Source organism: Thermobia domestica, chromosome 12, assembly GCF_964235325.1.
Source record: "Thermobia domestica chromosome 12, izTheDome1.hap1.1, whole genome shotgun sequence".
Lineage (NCBI taxonomy): Eukaryota > Metazoa > Arthropoda > Insecta > Zygentoma > Lepismatidae > Thermobia > Thermobia domestica.
This window is the reverse complement of record NC_137465.1, coordinates 135,450,935-135,472,526: the sequence shown is the minus strand read 5'-3', so window position 1 is coordinate 135,472,526 and position 21,592 is coordinate 135,450,935. Positions and strand designations below refer to the sequence as shown.

At 34.3% G+C, this 21,592-nt stretch overlaps 1 protein-coding gene across 1 annotated transcript in view; it reads left to right on the top strand.

Annotated features, from left to right (window-relative positions):
- LOC145666671 (ras-specific guanine nucleotide-releasing factor 1-like) overlaps positions 1-21,592 on the top strand; it is a 997,934-nt gene that overhangs the window by 756,144 nt on the left and 220,198 nt on the right. The window contains exon 7 of the mRNA XM_081734144.1: positions 17,901-18,094. Coding sequence (XP_081590270.1) covers positions 17,901-18,094 — 194 coding nt within the window. The remainder of the gene's footprint in view (positions 1-17,900; positions 18,095-21,592) is intronic.

Here is a 21,592-nt window from a genome sequence, read left to right as displayed (position 1 = left end):
CTGTTTTTAGAGTGCATCTATTAGAAGTCATCTATGTAATTGGACGAGGTACTTACCTAAGAAGTTTCTCAAAATAAAAGCTTTTGAAAATAGTCAAACTTTCACCCTTGCATCTTTGTTCCTATTCATTTGAAATCCATCATAGAATGATTATAGTATTAAACACTCAAATACTTGAGATGTGCATTACCTTGTCCGTTTCACTGTGTTGCTACTGCAATAAAGACCACCAAAATATGGATGTTTGCAATATTGTAGCGACCGTAGTTTGTAACAGTGAGTAAGAAATTTGATATTGTAAGTTTTTGTTTAACATGTTAAATTGAAATAGACAATAATAACGTGGCATAATATTATTTAAAGGAACATGTTATTGTTGGATCGGCAACATTGTTAATCTGATGATATCACCAAGTATGCCAGATAATATCATCATTTTGATATTTATATGTTACAAAATTTAATTGTTTTGTATATATTAGTTTAAAGGTTATAAGTGTGTATCAAATGGTTCACAGCGTATATACAGTACATGCAGATTTGCTTCATTTCACAACAATCGTTATACCCTCCCAAATCAATGACTTTCTCCCCTAAATGTATTTCCTTAAAGTCAGCAACTACCTAAATCGCTCTTCGTATACTATAACCATTAAAATTAAGTCGTTTTACTGTTGTTAGCCTCGTTCTGGAGACAAGTGATCGTTTCAGAGTAGCTGAAATTCTTGAACATTTCTCTCAACAATATACTTATTTTTATGTATTGAATCACCTTAACTACTAACATAAGAGAAATCAATAATCTTGAATGTTACATACATGTAATACCTTGTTTGTTTCTTTGTTTTCATGGCGCTCTCGGAACGTAGGCAGAACATAAACATTTTCTATTAAAATAGACTTTTTAAATAAATATACAATTAGTTTCATACTACGTAACAGCGAAAAATAAGATAAAAGAAATAGCGAATTATAATCTGTCTTGAATAGCTAATTGTTTTAAAATGTGTACTTTTATCCTCGCAGCATAACTCTTGTCCATATATTTTCTTTCCAGAGGTGGCGAATCTGTAGTAAAAATTTCATTACACAATCACTATTACTGGTGTAATAAAATATTCACCATAGATTCGCCAACTTAAAAAGGAAATGGATTAAAAATAGTAACTGGTGTTAAAACAACGTCAGTCTTCTTTCAAGCAATCTGAATGGATATGGTTATCATTTATTCTTCGTAAATGTTGTTTTTCAATGTTGTTTCAATTCTAAATAATAGCCGAATCCATACTGACTACTCAAAGCAGGAAAAAGGAAGATATTAAAATAGTAACTAATTTTGTTTTAACAAATGCTGATTCATGCGTATTATAATATTGTTACATTAATAATAAGTTTACTACAATCAATTGCAAGTGATTTATTGCAAACATCTAAATTTTTATGCGAGTACTCTGTGCTCTCCGGGCAATTATTTCGCCGTCAATACCATCCATAAGTTTAAAACTTTTCCCTTCTTTTTTTAATTTTCTCTACTTTTACAGGTTCCACTAAGAAAGGATTAAAAATACAATCAAATACAAAGTTTATACTTCTGAACCAGACTATACGTAAGAATGGGCCTTATAAAGCAACCCTGTCTGTCCCTCTATTGCTTGTTAGTAGTATATTGTTATTTGGTCCAATTTTGTCCCCCTATCTAGGAACAACCCCGCTAAATTTTGTCAATGTGTACGCAGATCCAACCCGCAACTTTGAGGAGGAGAGCATAGAACCACTTCATATATTTTGGAAATTACCAGATGTCAATATTTGGTATTGTAGTATAGAGCCATGGTATGAAACTCTGAAGGTTTAGGTAGTCCATCTTGTTCCTTTTATGAGTAAAATATCGTCAAAAATTCACATTTCAGAGGGTTTTGACCTCACTCACCCTCTTTCGTGAGGCCGTTATATGATTGTATGTGTGAATACATGGGTCCATTTTCTTCTTTCATAAGACATGAATACATTAACACACCCCTTTCAATTTTTGGGAGGGGGCGCATTAGTGGGAATTGTAAAAAAAAATAGAAAACATTGTCTAAGACTCGAATATTTCCTTCTTCTTTCTCACCCCAACCATAGGTTGGTAGGCAAAATTGAAATTTTAAAACTTTTCTCTCCCTTGGGAGAGCTGTTCTATAATTTGATAATGTCTCTTCTTCGTAGCTGCATCTAGATATTCTATGATTGGTTTTCATCTTCCTGGTTTTCCTTCTGCCTTTTCCTCTATCAACACAGGGATTCAATCGGAATGACGAATAAGGAGGCCAAGCATTTTGTTCCTTCCTTTAATTATTATCTTCATGATCTGCGGTCCTTCATTAGCTTCCTTTAGCACGTCTTTATTCCTTTTCCTTTCGGTCCATGATATACGTAGCATTCTGCGACACCACGTATATTCTGTATTCTTATGAATAAAAATTGCCAAAATTCAAACTTGGAGAATTTTGAGCCAGTTTATCATCTTAATGCGTTGAACTTTAGAGACAACTCAGTCTAAGGTCATTAGACCGATTCATCCTTGCCTCTGATTGGCAATGTCGCATTTTGAAACTTACCGATTTTAATATAAGCTCATTGGTAGAAAGTTATCTGTTGTGCAATCTGATTGGGTGATCACTGCCTCTGATTAACTCCAAAATTTTGACTTGAAATCGAAATTTAGGACACGAAACCTTATAAGCGATTATTAAACCGATTAATACACAATACCATTTTTTTAACCTTTCCAACCTTAGGATCTGTACCTTTAATTCATACATAGTATGAGGTCATTGATAAAGAGTTATTTTTGATGAAATCTGATTAGTTGATTTCTCTAACTCCAAATATTGAACTTGAAACTTGATAGATAGGTATTGAAACCTATACACAATATTACATATTAACAATATCAAACTTTGAACCTTAGGATCATAGTTATAACTCATAGTCTAAGGTTATTGCTTGAGAACATTAGGATAAGTAGTAAATATTAAACCCTATTGATATGGAATAACAACAGTTTCACACTTTGAACTTTAGTTGCAACTCATAGTCTTAGATCATTGTGGAAAGTTATACTTATTATAAATTAATTGACTGATCACTTCCAAATTTGGTTTAACATTTTCAGATCTTGAAGTTTGAAAATTTTTATACTCATTAAAGTTTTTTTAAAAAAAATAATTGATAGAGCTTTCAATTATTTTTGTTTGCACATTTTTGTTTAAACGTACTAGTTAAAAAATATTTGCATTCATTGTAATGTTTTTGATTTTTTTAAATTTTAGTTTGAAAATTTTTATTTAAAAACTTGCACTCAATTCTTTAAAACACCAATGTGCAACATCCAGTTCACACTTTGAACTTTAAGCATATACCTCCCAAATTTGAAGCAATCTAGACATAAGTCGTAGAGAACAATTATTAATAGTTCTTAACAATTCACAAATTTAAGGATAGTTCACATGTCGATCTCCAAACATAGTTTGAAACAATTGGTTTGAAGATCTTTAATTTGAAATTTCCGTTTAAACTTCTATTCTCTTAATAATTTTTTTAAAAAAAATATCCTGAACTCATTGAAAACATTAATTTGAAGCTTTTTGCTCTAAAATATCAGTTGTAAAAGTGTGTTTTAAAAATTTTTATTTCATACTTTGTTTGTAAAAATATTGAACTCAAAATTCGTGACCTTTTAGTTTGAAAAATTTAGCTTTAAAATTTGTTATACCGGTAATATTTGTTTGTCATTTTTCGCTCCAAAATTTTGCTTTGGCAGTTTTTACACAAACTGAAATTTTTAGTTAGAAAATCTTGTTTAAAATCTGTTTTAAATTTGTACACTCACAATACCTTTAAAATTTAGCTTAAAATTTTGATTTAAAATTTTAGTTTGAAAATTTTTAATTTGGAAATTTTTGCAGACTACGAAAAGAATAAAGCCTGATAATGTGGTGAAAAGTGCCCTAACACGGATTGCTGTAATATTTATATCAAAAGTACCTCATATCCAAAGATAACTTTGACCAGAAAATCAACTTTAAATTAATTCGAATTTCGAAGTTATTGTAGAAAATTCGAAAACCAAAGATTGTTAATATATCGGAAATGACTGAAGTTACGAAGATGAAACAAAATAAGAATAACGCATGGTGAAGAAAATTTGCACAAAATTTGTAACACTGAAAATCTTTGCAACAGTGGACCGTGGCACACGATATGAGCTATGCAGGACGATTAGTGTATCTGTCGTGCATTAGCAAGTGCAGGAGAAGAATGACACACAACAAAATGAGTTTGGCGTTAAATGAGGAACAGCGTAGTAAAGTAATAGTGATTTATTGGAAAGACAATCCGAATGTTAAAAAGTCAAACCTTGTGAAACACTTCCAGAGTTTGGGATATTCAAGGCAAACGGTGAATAATATTGTCTCAAAGGTAAAGATGGGTATGGACGTTTAAAGGAATTTCGGCAGTGGACGGAAATCGACTTTAACTGATCCCAAGGTGTTGACACAACTTCGACGAGCTACTGCAGGTAAGGTGGAAAATCGTACCGAAAACTTGGTAGGAAATCTCACTGTGATAATAATTCAGTGAAGGATGCTTTACAGAAAATGGGAATTACCACACGTAAACGGAAAACTATACCGAAAGTTACGGAACAACAAATTGTGATTCAGAAACAATGTTTAAGAACTCTGGTCACCAAAACGTTCACTGCTACAAATGATGTACTGTGCATCATGGACGATGAGACCTATTTTACACTAGACGGACCTATTTTACACGATTGGCAGCCTAAATCGTACTACCATCTAGCAACTGGTGATGTGCCTGATTCAGTGCGTTTTTCTCCGAAATCAAAATATCTACAAAAGGTGTTGCTATGGCTTGCAATGAGTGAAAAGCGACTCTCTGAACCGCAGTTTTTCGCCACCGGTCTTGCGCTAAACACTGAACGTTATGTGAAGTTCTTTTTGCCGAAACTTATCAACACGTATCATCGTGGAGACAATATGGTGTTTTGGCCAGATTTAGCCAGTTGCCACTACGCTACAGCAAGTCTTGGAGCCATGGCACACTATGGTATACGCTACATACCCAAAGATCAAAATCCTTCTAATGTTCCTCAACTGCGGCCTACTGAGGACTTTTGGACAAATTTAAAGAGACAAGTGTAGACCAATAATTATCAGCCAACATCCGTTGAAGGTTTTATCCGACGGATCCGATGATGCTTGAATGAAATTGATACATCGTGTTTCGCGTCATCCATGCAAAAAGTTCCCCACAATTGTCGAAAGGCCAGCAGATATTGCGTAAATGTGTTTGAATGTTAAAGTTCAGATGTCATTCTTGTTTAACAATCAGAGAACACAATAAAATTGCAGATGTTCAGTGTGGCAAACTGATTATAATTTTGTGCAATTTTTTTCACCATAAGTTATACTTTGCTTGAAGGGCCTTACTGAAAACAAAAAATAATATATTTCGCCCTTCAAATTTCTAGCGAAAAGCGCGTCGGAAATATTCCAATTCAAATATGTTTGCTTCATGTTTGAATGACCACCTTCTGTTTTCCACCATGGAAGTAGCACCAACTTACCTATAATATATTTGACCATGGTTTGATACTCGCAGTGCACCTTGGTGTAAAATGAGGAAATCAAAGTCGGACGCTTCTGGAAGATATGCAACCCATGATACGCCATAAATGTTTTGGCCGGCACAAATACTGTCAGAAGTCAAAGAGCGTCGAGTTTGAATTTTCGGTATGCACGGCTTTACATGACAGTTAAACTCTCATAATCGCATCTCTTCAAGAAACCGCGTGAGAGTTCTAGTGCCACTGATAATCGAAGTGTCATTTAACCACTGCTATGTCTTTATTTTAACTAGGCACTGGCAATGCGAATAGTATTAGTTATAATTCTAGGGATGGAAAGAAACAGTAAGTATCGTATATGTGTGCATCTGTTGTGACATCCTTCGTAAAACACTCATTTTACCCTATATGTTCGGAGTCGCGCCCTATTCACGAGAAGAGCTCATAATCGAAAAAGTTATTGTGATAACAAGACTTCACAATACTGTTGACCATTTGTACTAATCTTTGATGGAAAATATATTCGATACGGCAAGGGATCGAATAATGAGTACGAACAAAATCGTACAATGGACAAAAATAGTTGCCTCTATGTAAGCCATTTACTATTTATACCACAACTAGTTATATTGTAGATATGCTGGGAACATATACTGCAAACACAAATGACGCAGCAACAGTAAAATCTGTTTCAAGATCCAAACGAGCAAGCGCTTCTTATGGCACAAGGTGATATTTATTGTGTTAATAGCGGCTTTCCGCATACATCTGAATATTTGGAAGAAAGAGGATTTACAGTTTAACGCCTACACTGAAAGGAAAGCGCAGATAATTGACTATGGCTGAGGCGAACTTTCCTCCTATGTTAGAAAAATTCGCTTTTTTGTTGATGCCGTTCATGGTATTCTTGGACAAGTATTATCTTCTAAGTCCCCAACTCGACAACAAGTTGCTTCATCAAGTTATATTATTATACCAGATAGCTTCTTTTGTTTTTACATAATATCGGTAGTCGTAATCGTCTGATTTTGGTAATCCTCTTAATTCTGACGATGGCTTTGACGAGGAAGTTCAGCAAATGGAATGACAGCAAATCGCAGACATCACATTAGAATTAGAAGTAGAAAAGCACGGTTGGACAGGTGAACAGTGGGCTACATAAATTCTTGAGATACAAAATCCGTGAGTTAGGCAACCCAACTAACGCCCGCTCCAGGAGTAATTACGCCTGGTAGAATACCTAGAACAGTAGCATGAAGTTGCCCGTACCTGTTAAAAGAACAAATCGTAAAGAGTGTTTTTGTGTAGGAGGAAGGCGAAACGCTGGCTGACGAAATGATAAAAGGGAGTCTTTCGATACGTGTACTAACAGTACACAACACAATACCAGAAAAAATATACGGACATCACAGGCGCCGATCAGAAGATAACTGTTGGTAGACTTAAATAATCTTAAAATTAACTCAAATGAGGGACTATATAAATAAGTTATCTTACTTCAAATGACTACAAATATATGCATATGAAATAACATACGGATAGATTATGCGGTATATGTAGGTACGTTATTTTTAAGTAAACACAAAGGCTTGCGATGAGTTTTGAAGCTAATAACAGTAGTCCTACCTGGAAATCAATTAAAGTATGGATGGATCATTCGGGTGAAGAACCAAGCTCCAATGATTTTTTTTTGGTCTAACAGGGCATGAGCTCTTAGGTTCCGGCACCACTGCTTGATACGTAATACTACTCCGAAAGAAGAACTTCGATTCGTCCGATTTCATTATTCATTAAATGAGTTTTGAAAATGCCAAATATTGGTATGCAGTAATTTATTTGTAAATATTAAAAATGTAAAATTCGATGACACTCAAACGAGTTGGAGAATTTATCCGTATTAAACGTATTTCCACTAAAGTTGCAAATATAATTTAGGGTTCTTGATTTGTGTAATCTTAATATTTGTGAAAATTTACACGTTGAGATACTATGAGAAAAGGGGAGAATATAGTGTCAAAAAACAACAATTTAAAAATACACAAACTTAACGGATAATATCAAATATAGAACCATTAACAGAATTAACTCTGTAACTCGGTTTCTCCATTCATTTTTCTTCCTTTAGTTTCATGATTACATCGTCACTGAATTTCTCCACTGGAGAATAATTATCTTTCATTTAGTACCATCCAACTGGAGCTCAGCCTTGTAAATGAAACATTTTAAAAACTGTAATGAGCGAGGAGAATCGAACCCAGACCTCGGGATGAGGAAACTACAACGCTAACCCCTCATCTAAAGCGTTACTTATTCTGGCTCGTTTAAATAAAGATCCTTTTCTGATCACTCATACAGTAGCTTGCTAGTAGACAAATTGATTGGCAAAACACAGGAACACAATGTAATTTAGGACTCGGAGGGCATTATATCATTGTATTCAATAAATTACCAACATTACAGAATTTTTAAAAACATACGAAACTCCTTTATTTTAAAACAAATACGGCGCGTATATTATACTCGTAAACAAACTAAAGACGAACCTATTAGCGCGTAATAAACGTGGTTCAGCACTCAAGGCGCTCCACCAGTAATCTGTAGATATTCGGATAGGATCCACGAAGGGCTAGTACATTATTTAATTTACAATTTTGGTAGCGATTGATCGACGATGACACACGTTTTATTATGTTCAGATATTTGAATACTTGGATGTTTCAATACTTGAACTATCAAATCTTGCTAGAAAACGATATAGTTTCTTCACACACATTTATGACTCATACTAGGCCTTAAGAATGATCCTTATGCTTTCATAAATTATTTGCTGAAGACGTTACGTTCTCAAACAGTAACAATCAAGGTTGTAGAATATGACGTTATGTTGTTAGTAGTTCTTCTGTGAAGAAAGCCGTTTCGACTCTAACTTGACCGGGAAAATTGAGTATTTTTCATTTCATTACAGATCAGAAGTATAAATATTGTTGTTGATAAAAATTTCCTGAATTACCTCAGCGGGAATCGAACTCAGGATGCCCAAGTTACGAAATGAACGCTCACACCTCTACGCTAAGACTGCTTTGTTAAGTAAGAGTCAAAAACACTCGCGTATGTAGCAAATTGCACAGCATTACGATAACGACGAAACAAATTGGTTTCGGTCATGATAAAATACTATAGTCGAAATAATTCAAATTTAAAATAGAAAACAAAAATGGACATACAAACACGCAAGGACATCAAGGAGAAATTGGTTTTAAGAGTAATTCGAAGCCGCAACTTTAACCTGGTGTCTCAGATCACTTTCTTTTCTAATTCTCCGAAAGTATCTCCGTAACTTGTCACTATTATACTTGGTATTACTCATTTTACTGTTATTTCCAGTAACCTTGAACGACAGGGACATAAACACAGATACATTGAACATCTACAATTTTAAAGGATATCACACCGGGAATCGAAGTCGGGACCGCGAGCACTGAACCATCTGAGGCTGGGGTACCTGTTTCGTTCCCAAGACAAGTAAGCTTGTAGTGGACAACAGCGTGCTCGTGTTTATCTCGGGATACTGCAGTTTCCTCCCACTTTCTCGTTCCACCAACTCGTGCATCATAATTCACTTCCTTTAATCATAGTCTCCCTCAATCTAATAGGCATAATCGTGGGATATCATAAGTTAAGATTTCATTTTTAACCGATTAAACGAAACCAAACTGAACCGAAAAACAGTTGTATATAATTTGACGATAATTTCAGTTAGTATTGTCCCGTCTCGGATGTAAAATGTTAATTCTCATCTCGATTTTGTTGCTTTTGTTTTAGAAACAAGATGAGAAATTCTTTTTCTCGTTTGCAACACTAAACAAAACCGAGATATTATTGCCAAATGTCACGTTTTTGCTTGCAATGGCATGACCTGAACGATAATAACCTCCTAACTTTTAATCTTCTACCAGATAATAATAATTATTATTCCTGAAGATTTGGTAGTTCAAGTATTGAAACATCCGAGCATTCAAATATCTGAACATAATAAAACGTATGTCATTGTTGCTCGATCGCCACCAAAAATTCAAAAGTAAAAAAGCTACTGACCCTTTGTGGATCCGATCAGAGTACCTTCAGATTACTGGTCGAGCGCCTGGGCAACTGAGCTACGATTACTGGGCGCTAATGGGTTCGTCTTTAGTTTGTTTACGAGAATAATACACTATTCCAAATAAAGGAGTTTTGTATTTTGTTTTTAAAAATTCTGTAATGTTGATAATTTATTGAACACAGTGATACAATACCCTCCGAGTCCTAAATTACATATTCCTGTGTTTTGCCAATCACTTTGACTACTAGCAAGCTACTGTTTTCAGTGTACAGTAAAGGTTATTTATTTAAACGAGCCAGAAGAAGTAACGCTTTAAATTAGGGGTTAGCGTTGTGGTTTCCTAATCTCGTGGTACGGGTTCGATTCTCCTTGTCCTTTAAACTTTTCAAAATGTTTCATTACAAGGCGGAGCTCCAGTTGGATGTTGCTAAATGGAAGATAATCTCCAGTGGAGAAATTCGGTGATGATGTAATCATGGAACTAAAGGAAGAAAAGTAAATAGAGAAAACAAGTTACAGAGTTAGTTCTGTTAATGATTCTATATTTGATATTATAAGTTAATTTGGTGCATTTTTAAAATATTGTTTTCTGACACTATATTCTCCCCTTTTCTCATTGTATCTCAATGTGTTAATTTTCACAAATATTAAGATTACACAAATCACGAACCCTCAGTTATATTTGCAACTTTAGTGGAAATACGCTTAGTACGAATAAGTTCTCCAACTCGTTTGAGTGTTATCGAATTTTTCATTTTTTATATTTAAAAATCAATTATTGCATACCAATTACAATTATTGTATTTTCAAAAGTCGTTTAACGAATAATGAAATCGGACATGTTCTTCTTTCGAATCAATCAGTGCCGCCGGAACCTAGGAGCTCATGCCCTGTTAGACCCAAAAAGTTTTCATTGGGCTTAGCTCCTCCCCCCAAGTGATTCATCCATACTTTAATTGATTTGCAGGTAGAACTACTGTTATTAGTTTCAAAAGTTATCGCAAGCCTTTGTGTTTACTTAAAAAATAACTTACCTACATATACCGCATAATCTATCCGTATGTTATTTCATATGCATACATTTGTAGTCATTTGAAGTAAGATAACTTGTTTATATAGTCCCTCGTTTGAGTTAATTTTAAGATTATTTAAGTCTTCCAACAGTTATCTTCTGATCGGCGCCTGTGATATCCGTATATTTTTTTCTGGTATTGTGTTGTGTACTGTTAGTACGCTTATCGAAAGACTCCCTTTTATCATTTCGTCAGCCAGCGTTTCGCCTTCCTCCTCCACAAAAACACTCTTTACGATTTGTTCTTTTAACAGGTAGGGGCAACTTCATGCTGCTGTTCTAGGTATTCTACCAGGCGTAATTAATCCTGGAGCGGGCGTTGGTTGGGTTGCCTAACTCACAGATTTTGTACCTCAAGAATTTGTACACGGTAGTTCACTGTACACACTCTTTCGCAAGAGTCACATCTGCGAACATCCTGGGCTTCCCGGAGTTAACACAAAGAGACTTAAACTTTTCATAGGTTCCTACCAGTTGTTTCAGGCAGTTTCGTACTGTACTGAAATAATGCACGAGAGCTCCCTTCGTTGCTAAGTGGTTATTGTACGAGCCTTTTTCGTAGGAGACTTGATTTCGATTCCCGGCAGAAGCTCATGATGTGTGGATTTCAATTAATCAGTAGATACTCGTCTCATTTAGCCTCGCTGCTGAAAGAGACGTTAAATTGATCAATTCAAATCATGCAATAAAGATAACAGCATTAATGTCCATTTCCTGAAAGAAAATACCCGCATCGTTAAATTCAAGGTAGGATCTCGACACATTAATATTAACAGATACAGGTGTTATATTGATTTTATTCCAAATACGATAGGGTATTTGGGTCTAAAGCGTTATTGTGAATGAGCCCATAATCATCGAACAGTTTGACGTTATTCAAATATCGCTGCAAACATTTATTGCCTTTCACGTGCTCAATAGTTTTCTAAAATTGTTCGGCCTACAGAGATTTTAAGCAAATTGTGTTGCCGAGTTTGTCGCTCCAGTAATAAACTCGCATAATGATGAAGATTGAAGGTATTGAAGGCATATTTGATTTCTGGCACTATTCTCCAAATGCGTAACCGGGTTGCATATTTTCCAGGCCTATCCGATTTAGGTGTTCCTCATTCTAGACCAAGTTGTAATGTGAGTATCAAACCATAGTCAAAATATGTATAGGTGAGTTGGTGCTAATTCTATGGCGGAAAGAAGAAGGTGATCATTCAAAAATATTTGAATTCGAATATTTTCGACAGCTTTTCGCTAGAAAGTTTAAGGGCAAAATACACTGTTTCTTGTTTTCAGTAAGTCTCTTCAAGCAAAGCATATTCATTTATAGTTTCATCCTTATACCTTGTTTCCGAAGTATAAACACGTTTTGATTTTAAATGAGGTACTTTAAGTGTAAATATCACAGCAATCCGGGTAAGGACAGTTTTCGTCCCCTTGTTCAGCTATACCCTTTAAAAATGTATTTAAGAAATTGTGTACTAAAATTTCTTCAAAAATTTTGATTGAGGATTTTTACTTTAAAATTTCCTTTAAAGATTTTTACACTCTCTGAAAATAGAAAACTTTTAGTTCAGTTTATTCTAGAAATTCTTTGTTCTTGCATTCACTAAATAATTTTACTTTCAAATTTTATTAATATATTTGGATTGAAAATTTTTGATTAATCAAGATTTTAAAAACTGTGATTGAAAATTTTGTTTGGAAGTTTTAGTGTAAAATTTTCGTTTGTATCAAAATTTTTGCATTTCTTAAAAATTTAAAAATATGTAGTTTGAAAAGTTTTGTTCGAAAAGTTGTTTCTTTCTCTCTCCTTCTTATTCTTTCTCTCACGAGAAGCAAAACGAATTCCTTCTTCGAGTTCCTCCTTGCTTCCATAGCAGCAAAGAACAGAGATATTATGGTTATTTCACAGTTATATTTGGACTCAAACAGTTTCGATTCCAGTTATAATTAAAGTTCATTCAAGTCGTTTCTGTGACAGTAGTGTATACTAAAAAGAAGTAAGCAGGACACGTGGAAAGAGGGTAATATTAAGAATTGTGACTTACGTTATATTGCCATATCTGCCATGGACATCGATCAGGTTTGTAAACTCCATATTAAAATAAGTAAAGGTTTTCTTCGGTCTTTCCTCATTCGTATACAAGAAAAAATGTCCACGTTTGTTTATATTTAAAAAAATATTTTTCTCGTTTGGGAAGGTACTTGACTTTGTGATTGCATTAGTGAGACGCCCCTGTTGACAACTAAATGTTGATTTGAAGTGCATGTTCATAGTGTCAGCAAGTTATTGAATAAAAAACACTAGCGCAAACCCCTGGAGGTTAGGGAGACACGTCCCCCAATCTTGAAAGTGGGGGCATCGTCCCCCAATAATCCGATTTGAAATGTTCTGGGGAAGAAATGTGATTATTTGTGTTCAACTGCCATAAAGGAAAGTGAGACGAAATTAATGTCCCTTGCTGTATAATATACAACAGGTTCACTCGTAAATCAGATTCATCTCCCGTAATATGAGTCTCATCTCTCCCCTCCCAGAATAAGCATCAAATCTGCCTGCCTCCCAATGTTGAAGACAACTCTGCTCCCCTGATCGTCCACAGCATTGTTTTTCAACTTCGTAAATATTTTGAACATCGCTTAAAAGAAAAGATTATGGGAATGGTTTTACCCGTCCCCGCCCCCCCCCCAATGTTGAAGACAGATTTGCTCCTATGTGTTTGAATATATATATAATGAATAATACAGCAATGAGAGAGAAAGTCTAAAAACAAGGGTACTACGGAAACATTTATTTAATAAGCTGTAGTTGAATTTTAAAGTTATTTGTAATTTATAGCACACATGATTCTACTCGTTCATTTTAAGGTTCTTTTACAGTTCTATTTAGACTGGAACAGTTTCTGTTCTAATTATAGTGTAAGTTCTCTTCGTTAATCATTTCATTTAATCTTTATCTGGGTAGATGCTGCAAAATCATTTGTTCTTTGTTGATACTTAATAGTAACTTTTATTGGGATTCCAATCACAACATGTGAAATAAATACTGATACCTAAATGTGTTAGCTTAAAGTTGCCAGTTATATTATTTTTGTGTGATATATTCCTTGTACGATAATATATCATTTCAGAAGGAAATAATTTTTGATTTGGTTTAAGTACGTTGGTAACATAGAACCAAGAGCAGATTCATTTATTCGTGAAATAGATCAAAATCATAGGAATCTCTAATGTCATCAACAAACAGACTAGCGGTTGGATGTCTGCTTTCATGTTTGAATTGGAAAAAGTATATTAAATATGATAAAGGAATGTTGAATTCTAATTTTAGTTATGATATATTATTCAGTTTATTTTTTAATTGCCAAACGTTATAATAGTTTTGTTCTCATTGACGTAAGTTTATCATAATGGCTAATTAGGTTTATTACAGTCTAGGCTTATCGTAAATCCATTAAAATGATTTTTGCAATATTAGCTTTCAATATTAAAATTATCATTAGGATTGAGTTGCCTTACTCTCATTTTCCATGTATACTTTTCCACGAATGATATAAATACATAAACACATGATCCTACAGTACGAAGGATATAAATATTTTGTAAATTTCTCTCTCATACTACTTCTAGACGACCAAAGAAAGCTTAAACAAGACTCTTGTTGAAGACTATTCAAGACTATTTGATGGAAAAGAGTACTTAAACTCAGCAGTGACGTCATTTTTGTCTTGAATTCAATAGTGTCGTTCAAGAAATTTCACTTCGGTCCTGTTCTAAACAATCCAATTCAAGAACACTCAGTAGCCAATCAGCGCTCGAGTTGAATGTAGGAAAATACGAAACAATTATGATGGCGTCGTGAGACAGAGCGGCAGTTATTGAATAAATATCTTTTTATTACTCTTATCTTTTTATTATCTGATGTTAAAGTGACATTATAATAATAAATAATAGCTAATACCTGCGCTTGAAACTATTGTTAGTATTCTTGTTGATAATATAAACGATTTATGTAATTACAATGCTTGCATGCCCGTAACTATTGTTAAATTTAGTGGCAATAATAGATATAATTATTAATTTGAGAATTTAATATACAAGAACATCGGGTGTGGATTAAGAAAGAAGTGTCCATCTAACAAAAAATATATATCTGACTTTTCTTGCTTTAGTAAGATGTTTTGCAGTATTATTAATGTAGGATAACAAATTATTGCGTACAGATTGATAATATACTTGCAAACTGAAGTACCCTGGAAATGATTATATATTATCCTATTATAACAATTATATGCAATTATATTATCACGAAATTCACATGTAGTATTTCAGAAATTATTTTTTAACGTAGGAGTTGCTTTCATGTGTGCAGATTAATTTTATGAGGGCTTTCCCGCACAAATGCGCATCCAGGCATATACCACATATGCGAATGTGCAAAAAAGCCCTAAAATCGAGAATGCTATTTAACAGTATCAGGGCACGAGCATGGAAAGAGGAATTGCAAGAACACGTCCGTAGGAACCAGGCACATCATCGGCGGAGGTTATAGTGCAAGAAAGATAAGAATAAGAATAATGGATAAATAAGAATAGTGCATACATAAGAATAGTCCAAGAAAACCTTAACATGGTATTTACTCATTTGAACTCATCTATAGCTCTTGTAATATTTTGATACTGGTAACATTAAGTTTCTAAACATAAAATACTGGTTTTCTGCATTATACAGGCATGTTCCGACAGTGGAAATTATTATCCCAGACAATCGTCTTTCATATGCACTTACACATTTTAACAGTAAAATTACTATTTCTTTGACGGGCTATTCTTAACCAGTACCAAATATAGGATAGGTTTGTGAAGAAAGTCTGATGCAGATATGGGGGGGTAAATTTAGTAGCTGAAAAAAATATCATTGCTTCGTTTGGTTTGTTTTCAGCCTTTTCTTTAATCAGTGTTCGATGCCATAGCATAAATAACATCGAAAGGCAGTCATTGCCTCGTGATGCATACGATTGTCGGAAACGATTCGATTTTTTTTTTGAGTGTGATTCTGTCATCTGTAGGTTATTTGAAGAATCATATTTTTAAATACCTTAGTATAGAGAACGATTTTATATCTAAGCAGCGCATTACCATTTTAACGTAAGATACCCGCATTTAATATAAAAGGGACAAAATACTTAGTGAAAATTCGATGGGGATACAAAATCTATTGACCTATTTTCTAATTGATTTAATGTAATCTATTAAATTTCCAATGCCTGCAGAAAGTTTGGAAAGATATGCTAATATTATAGCTATTCATGGACAGGTCCGAACTAAATCAGTACGCAGTTTCGCTTTCATTTGTTTTCATAGTTTCAGTCACTTATTTTGGACTGCCATCTATCAACAAATATATAAAACGTGATTCAATACTTATGTGATCGTGTAAAAGTTGTTTCAAGTTCATTCGAGACTCTTGTTCAAGTGTCTTGAACAATACTCCTTTGAAAATGTAAATTAGAGGTAATGAATGGTCTTGCTCAAGCTTTCTTTGATCGTCTACAAGCAGATTAGTGGTTAATTGACTATTCAATAATAATATTCCCATTCACTGATCCGACTGCTATGATGGGTACAGATTTACTGTTCGGGTCCACATAATTGTAAAATTTACAGAACAAATGTGTAATAGACCAGTGAGTAAATAATCGAAATATGTTGCTAACTGTGAGATGCATATCGACGTACCAATATGTTAATAAAACTCTAATATTTTAAACACAAATTCCTCTTAAAGATAGCCATTAACCATATTATACAAAGTGAAGTGAGGTGAAATTAAGTATCAGGAGGTAGTGTGCCAACTCATGATGCGAAACCATTGAAGTGATCGAGATTTAAGGCCCGGGTGTCTCTGGCGGAGAAGAGGAGGACGCGTCCCCCCAATATTTTCAAGTACAAATGTTCAATATTTTATTCTAATTTAATGTGTTTACTAACGATAGAATAACATATAAATAATAATATGTTTATTTGGAATATAATATTGAGGCTGTGAAACTATTATAACAGAGTTCTTAATATTCCTCAGGTGGTCCGTGAAGGTAAGCAGGAATGTAACAAATGAAATAAATAATAATGAACAGGTTTGGCTAGTATCATTTAAATACTTGATGTCCGACCCCCATTTTACATGCCAGAGATTTAAGGGATCCATATATTTGTGACATTTACATAACTAATGTGTTATGTTATTTTTAGAACACTATGTGTAAGCAATGAAAATATACCTTGATATTTTCATTCCTAACGTCCATAATAAAGGAAAATACATAATCCAAGATGTAAGGTAAGTGTCTTTATGCCACATACTGTGTTTTGCGCTATTCTCGTTCACTTGTATACCCATCGTTGCAGATGCGCCTGCTCCATACGGACTTATCCGCACGCTAACGCGCGGGCCCTCCTACTGCGCTCTTGCCCTTACTTGGTTAGATAGCATTCATGTCTTATAGTGATCACCTAGCATAAGCTTGTTAGTTTTTTTTTTTTTTTTTTTTTTTTTGCACAATAGGGTTAATGACATAGGTATACTGAAGCCCTAGTAAAGAGAATCCATAGCATGCAAGTTTATATCACAAATATGATTATTTAATTTACACAGAGTCGATTTACTCAAAAAGAAATATACATACAATGAATGTGCGGTATGTATGGATCCTTATAATAAATCTCCACCATAATTCATTTACATGATTATTCACGTACTCATATCACTTGTTATCGGAGCAATATATCTCATCATTGGATCATGTATACCATAAACTATAATTGCTCCAATTTTAATGAACTCTTTGTTGCTATGAGTGGCATACGCAAGGGGAGGTTTCAAGATTCCAACTACCTTATGCAAGATATGGAAATTAAACATTTTCTATATATATATAATATCCTGAATCCCCTCTTAATAAAATTCTGCGTATGCCGCTAGTTACGTTACAACGTTTATAGTAATAAGCGTTGTAGCGGAAATCGACGGCCTAATATTAGTGTGTAAGTGTTTGCAACATACAGAGTGTAACAGTGGTTGAAGAGTGCTATATTTTCCAGGAGACCTTTTCGACATGTTGCTGCCAATGCTGAGCATCTACCAGGAGTACGTTCGCAACCACCACTACAGCCTCCAAGTGCTCACTGAATGCAAGCAGGCGCCTCAGTTTGCTGCTCTACTTGCTCGCCTCGAAAACAAACCCGCCTGTCAAGGAAGGTCGCTGGAGACTTTTCTTACATATCCAATGCATCAGGTAAGCAAAAAACGTATAGTCCTGTCCCCAAAAGCCTGACTACCAACTTCTCTGTAAAAGGCAATATATTGTTGCAATCGAATGCACATTATTTACTTAGTTTGAGTTCAAATTGTGATTCCATCGTTCAAAGAAGGTTAAAATTTGTTTCATAAGAAGACACATTCGTAGCAATATAAAGATTTCCAGCTTAAGGTGGATCAGACATTAAGCCATTCCAGTGAGGAAATTATGTTGAGTTGAGCAAAGTATAGTAATGTTCAGAAGCTGAGAGAGTCGTACAAAGTAGGTTAAATATCCAATCAGCTTAAAGCTCTGATTTGAAAAAAAGAAAAATATGAGAATAATTACTTTTCAAGCAAACAAGGATAATTAAACTTACTTTCCGTGCGTATAGCATGATGGTATTTTGCCCATTGCGGTTTGTTATGGCAACATTTGAAGCCAATATTCCATTAGCAGTAGATAGATTAAAAAGACTCATCATAACGACATGGACCGATTAGAAGAGTCTATTTTATATTATATGCCCTTATCACCAGTGAAAAAGCGTATGATGTGTGAGTTGGATGTTGTGTAAGATCAAATATATTTCTAGTATAATTATTTAGTGTTATAAGTAATGGTGCGGAATTGGAGAAAAAATTGAATAGCTTTCTGATTGTGTATAGAAGAGGGGAAAGAAAAATTATAGGGTAGTCACTGGATTTGCTAATGGAGTTTCATTTTCTTCACTTTAGTCTTGAAAGAAGCATTTGTTGAATAGGATGTTAATAGATTTCATGTTAGATGAAATATAAATTCCTTGATTGGTAGATTGATCTTCTTTTATATAAATCTTTCGGTGTAAAGAGGAAGCCATCGAATGTTCTAACTAACTAACTCTATGGCCTATGGAACCCAGAAATTCAATGCCGCGTTCACAAAAGCTCTCCACTGACTTCTACCCTTAGCCAATTGGATCCAGTTTCTACTTTGTATTGCAATCTCTGCGAGATCCATCTTAATATTGTCCTCCCATCTGCGCCTAGGTCTTCCTAATGGTCGTTTTCCGATTGGTCTTCCAGTCAAGACTTTGAAAGCGTTTCTACTTTCTTCCATTCTAGCTACATGACCCGCCCACCTAAGCCTTCTAGACTTGACGACCCTAACAATATTGGGTAAACCATATAACTTATATAGTTCCTCATTATGAAGTTTCCGCCATTCCCCATTCCCGTTCCTCTTGGGTCCGTATATTCGTCTCAGGATCTTGTTCTCAAATACTTTCAGTCTATGTTCTTCCCTCAGAGTAAGTGACCATGTTTCGCAGCCATAGAGAACAACAGGCATAATTATCGTTTTGTATATTTTAAGCTTCAAATTCCTCGACAGAATTCGCGACGACAAGAGATTTTGAACCGAATAGTAACACGAATTCCCTGCTTTTAGACGACATTTAACTTCTTCGTGAATATGATTTTCCTCTGTTAATATTGATCCTAGATATTTGAAACTATCCACTTTATCAAAAGTATTATTTAATATTTTAACGCATCCATAATTTGCTGTATGTTCTACTAATACTAAATTTTTCGGTCCCAGTAATAGAGTTGACGTCTTGAATTGTGAAAAGGATATATCCATATTCATCTTATGGCAGCTTTGTTAACCGGATAAGTGTTTTCCGGATATCAATTAGTCTTAGTGTCGTTTATATAATTTTTCTTCTCATTTCATTATTGTATTTAGCTCTAAATTGAGGCGACTATTTATGTAACGTTTTGGTATTTAGCAAGAATACTTGAGATATTCTACATTTTAGATTGAGGTAGTATTCAACATTTTATGGCAACTTACATATAGATTTTCTTTGACAACTTGCAGTTGGTTCATGAATAAATGAAGCAACTACCAGAATCTTGTTTACGTACAACTCGCCATTATAAAAATACATGATTTTTCACTACATTATTTTTCCTCTTTCCTGATACAAAACTATCATCGTAAATATCAAATTTATTTTATACATTTCACCAAATACAAGCGTAGCTGCTAGAGAGAGAAATCGCAATTCCATTTGTAAGTCGTCATAAAGGTAAAACCTGTATATTTAGATGAAGAACGTTAAGTTCAGTTGATTTTTGAGTCCTTTGTATCTTTTAAAACCTTGAATATTATAAATGTCCATGTATACAAGTAGTTCAATATATATACTTTGAATGCGTATGCATGAAATATTGAATTTGTGTGGTTTAAAAAATTCGACTGAAGTGCACGATTTTAAAGAACATGAAAATTAAAAATTACAATATACATACATACATACATATATATATATATATATATATATATATATATATATATATATATATATATATATATATATATATATATATAAGTGAATGAAAGTAGCCTTCGACTGTAGCCATTTTGTCTTGGTATCGCTCAAGCAGCAATATTGTTTTCTGTGACGAAAGAAATTTCAAGTCTGCGATTTCTCAACCTTACGTTGCACTCTCCAGTCCTCATGGACATTCTGCCATGTCAAGAAGTAATTGAAATGACATAAGAGGTAATGATCAGTGGGAGAGATGTCAAAAGAATGTGGTGGTTGAGAAAGTCTTTCATAATGCAACTCTTAGAGAGTCTACATCGTTCTTTGGTCCTTTGAACAATAATTAGGAGGAGGTTTTGAATTGCCATGGAACATGAAAACACTTTATTTTGACCGTTATTGGATACTTACAGATAATTTGGAGTATGAACACTGAAGATCAGTAAAGATGATTTTGCCTCTACAGAAAAAGACATGATGAAGCATACAAACTACAGACTAACAGACCAGCTGCAACACCTTCTGCTGGTAACGAAGAGGTTTGGCAAACCATTTACGACGATAATCACGATCCAATCTTTATTCCAATCGTTGATAATTGCCGTAGCAGAACTAACTTTCATAAGAACTTTTGTGGTTTCTGGTTTAGAATTTGTGACACATAGTTTTCACAGACCTTTTTTGATATAGACATAACACCATTCCGTGAGTTCTACCAAAACCGAAAAAAGTAGTGTATCGGCACCACATTCAGGCTATACGGTAATTGATTTTAAATCATCCACCAAAATTCTCTTAATTTCTAATGTATATCTGATGAGTCATTAAAGATGTATGCGGTCTATCGTTGTAGCGTGAAATACAACACCCTTTAATTTGACCAATTTGGCCCTTTTTTTGAATTGAAAGTGAGCTAGTTGTCGACTGTACAAGTTCGAGTTTAACGTTCTGCCCGATTGCAGCAGCTTACGATACAAGATGTCCTTTTAGTCTCATCTTTCCCCAAATGGTTACCACTGTTTCGTGATGGATGTTTAGGTAATTACCGATTTCATAACTGCTTACATGTCGATATTGCCAGAATACCATCAACTTTTTTCTGTGCGTTTGCACATCTAGTAGCTTCAACTATCAGCTGTTAAATGGAATTAGTTACCGCTGTGACTCATATACGCTTAGAT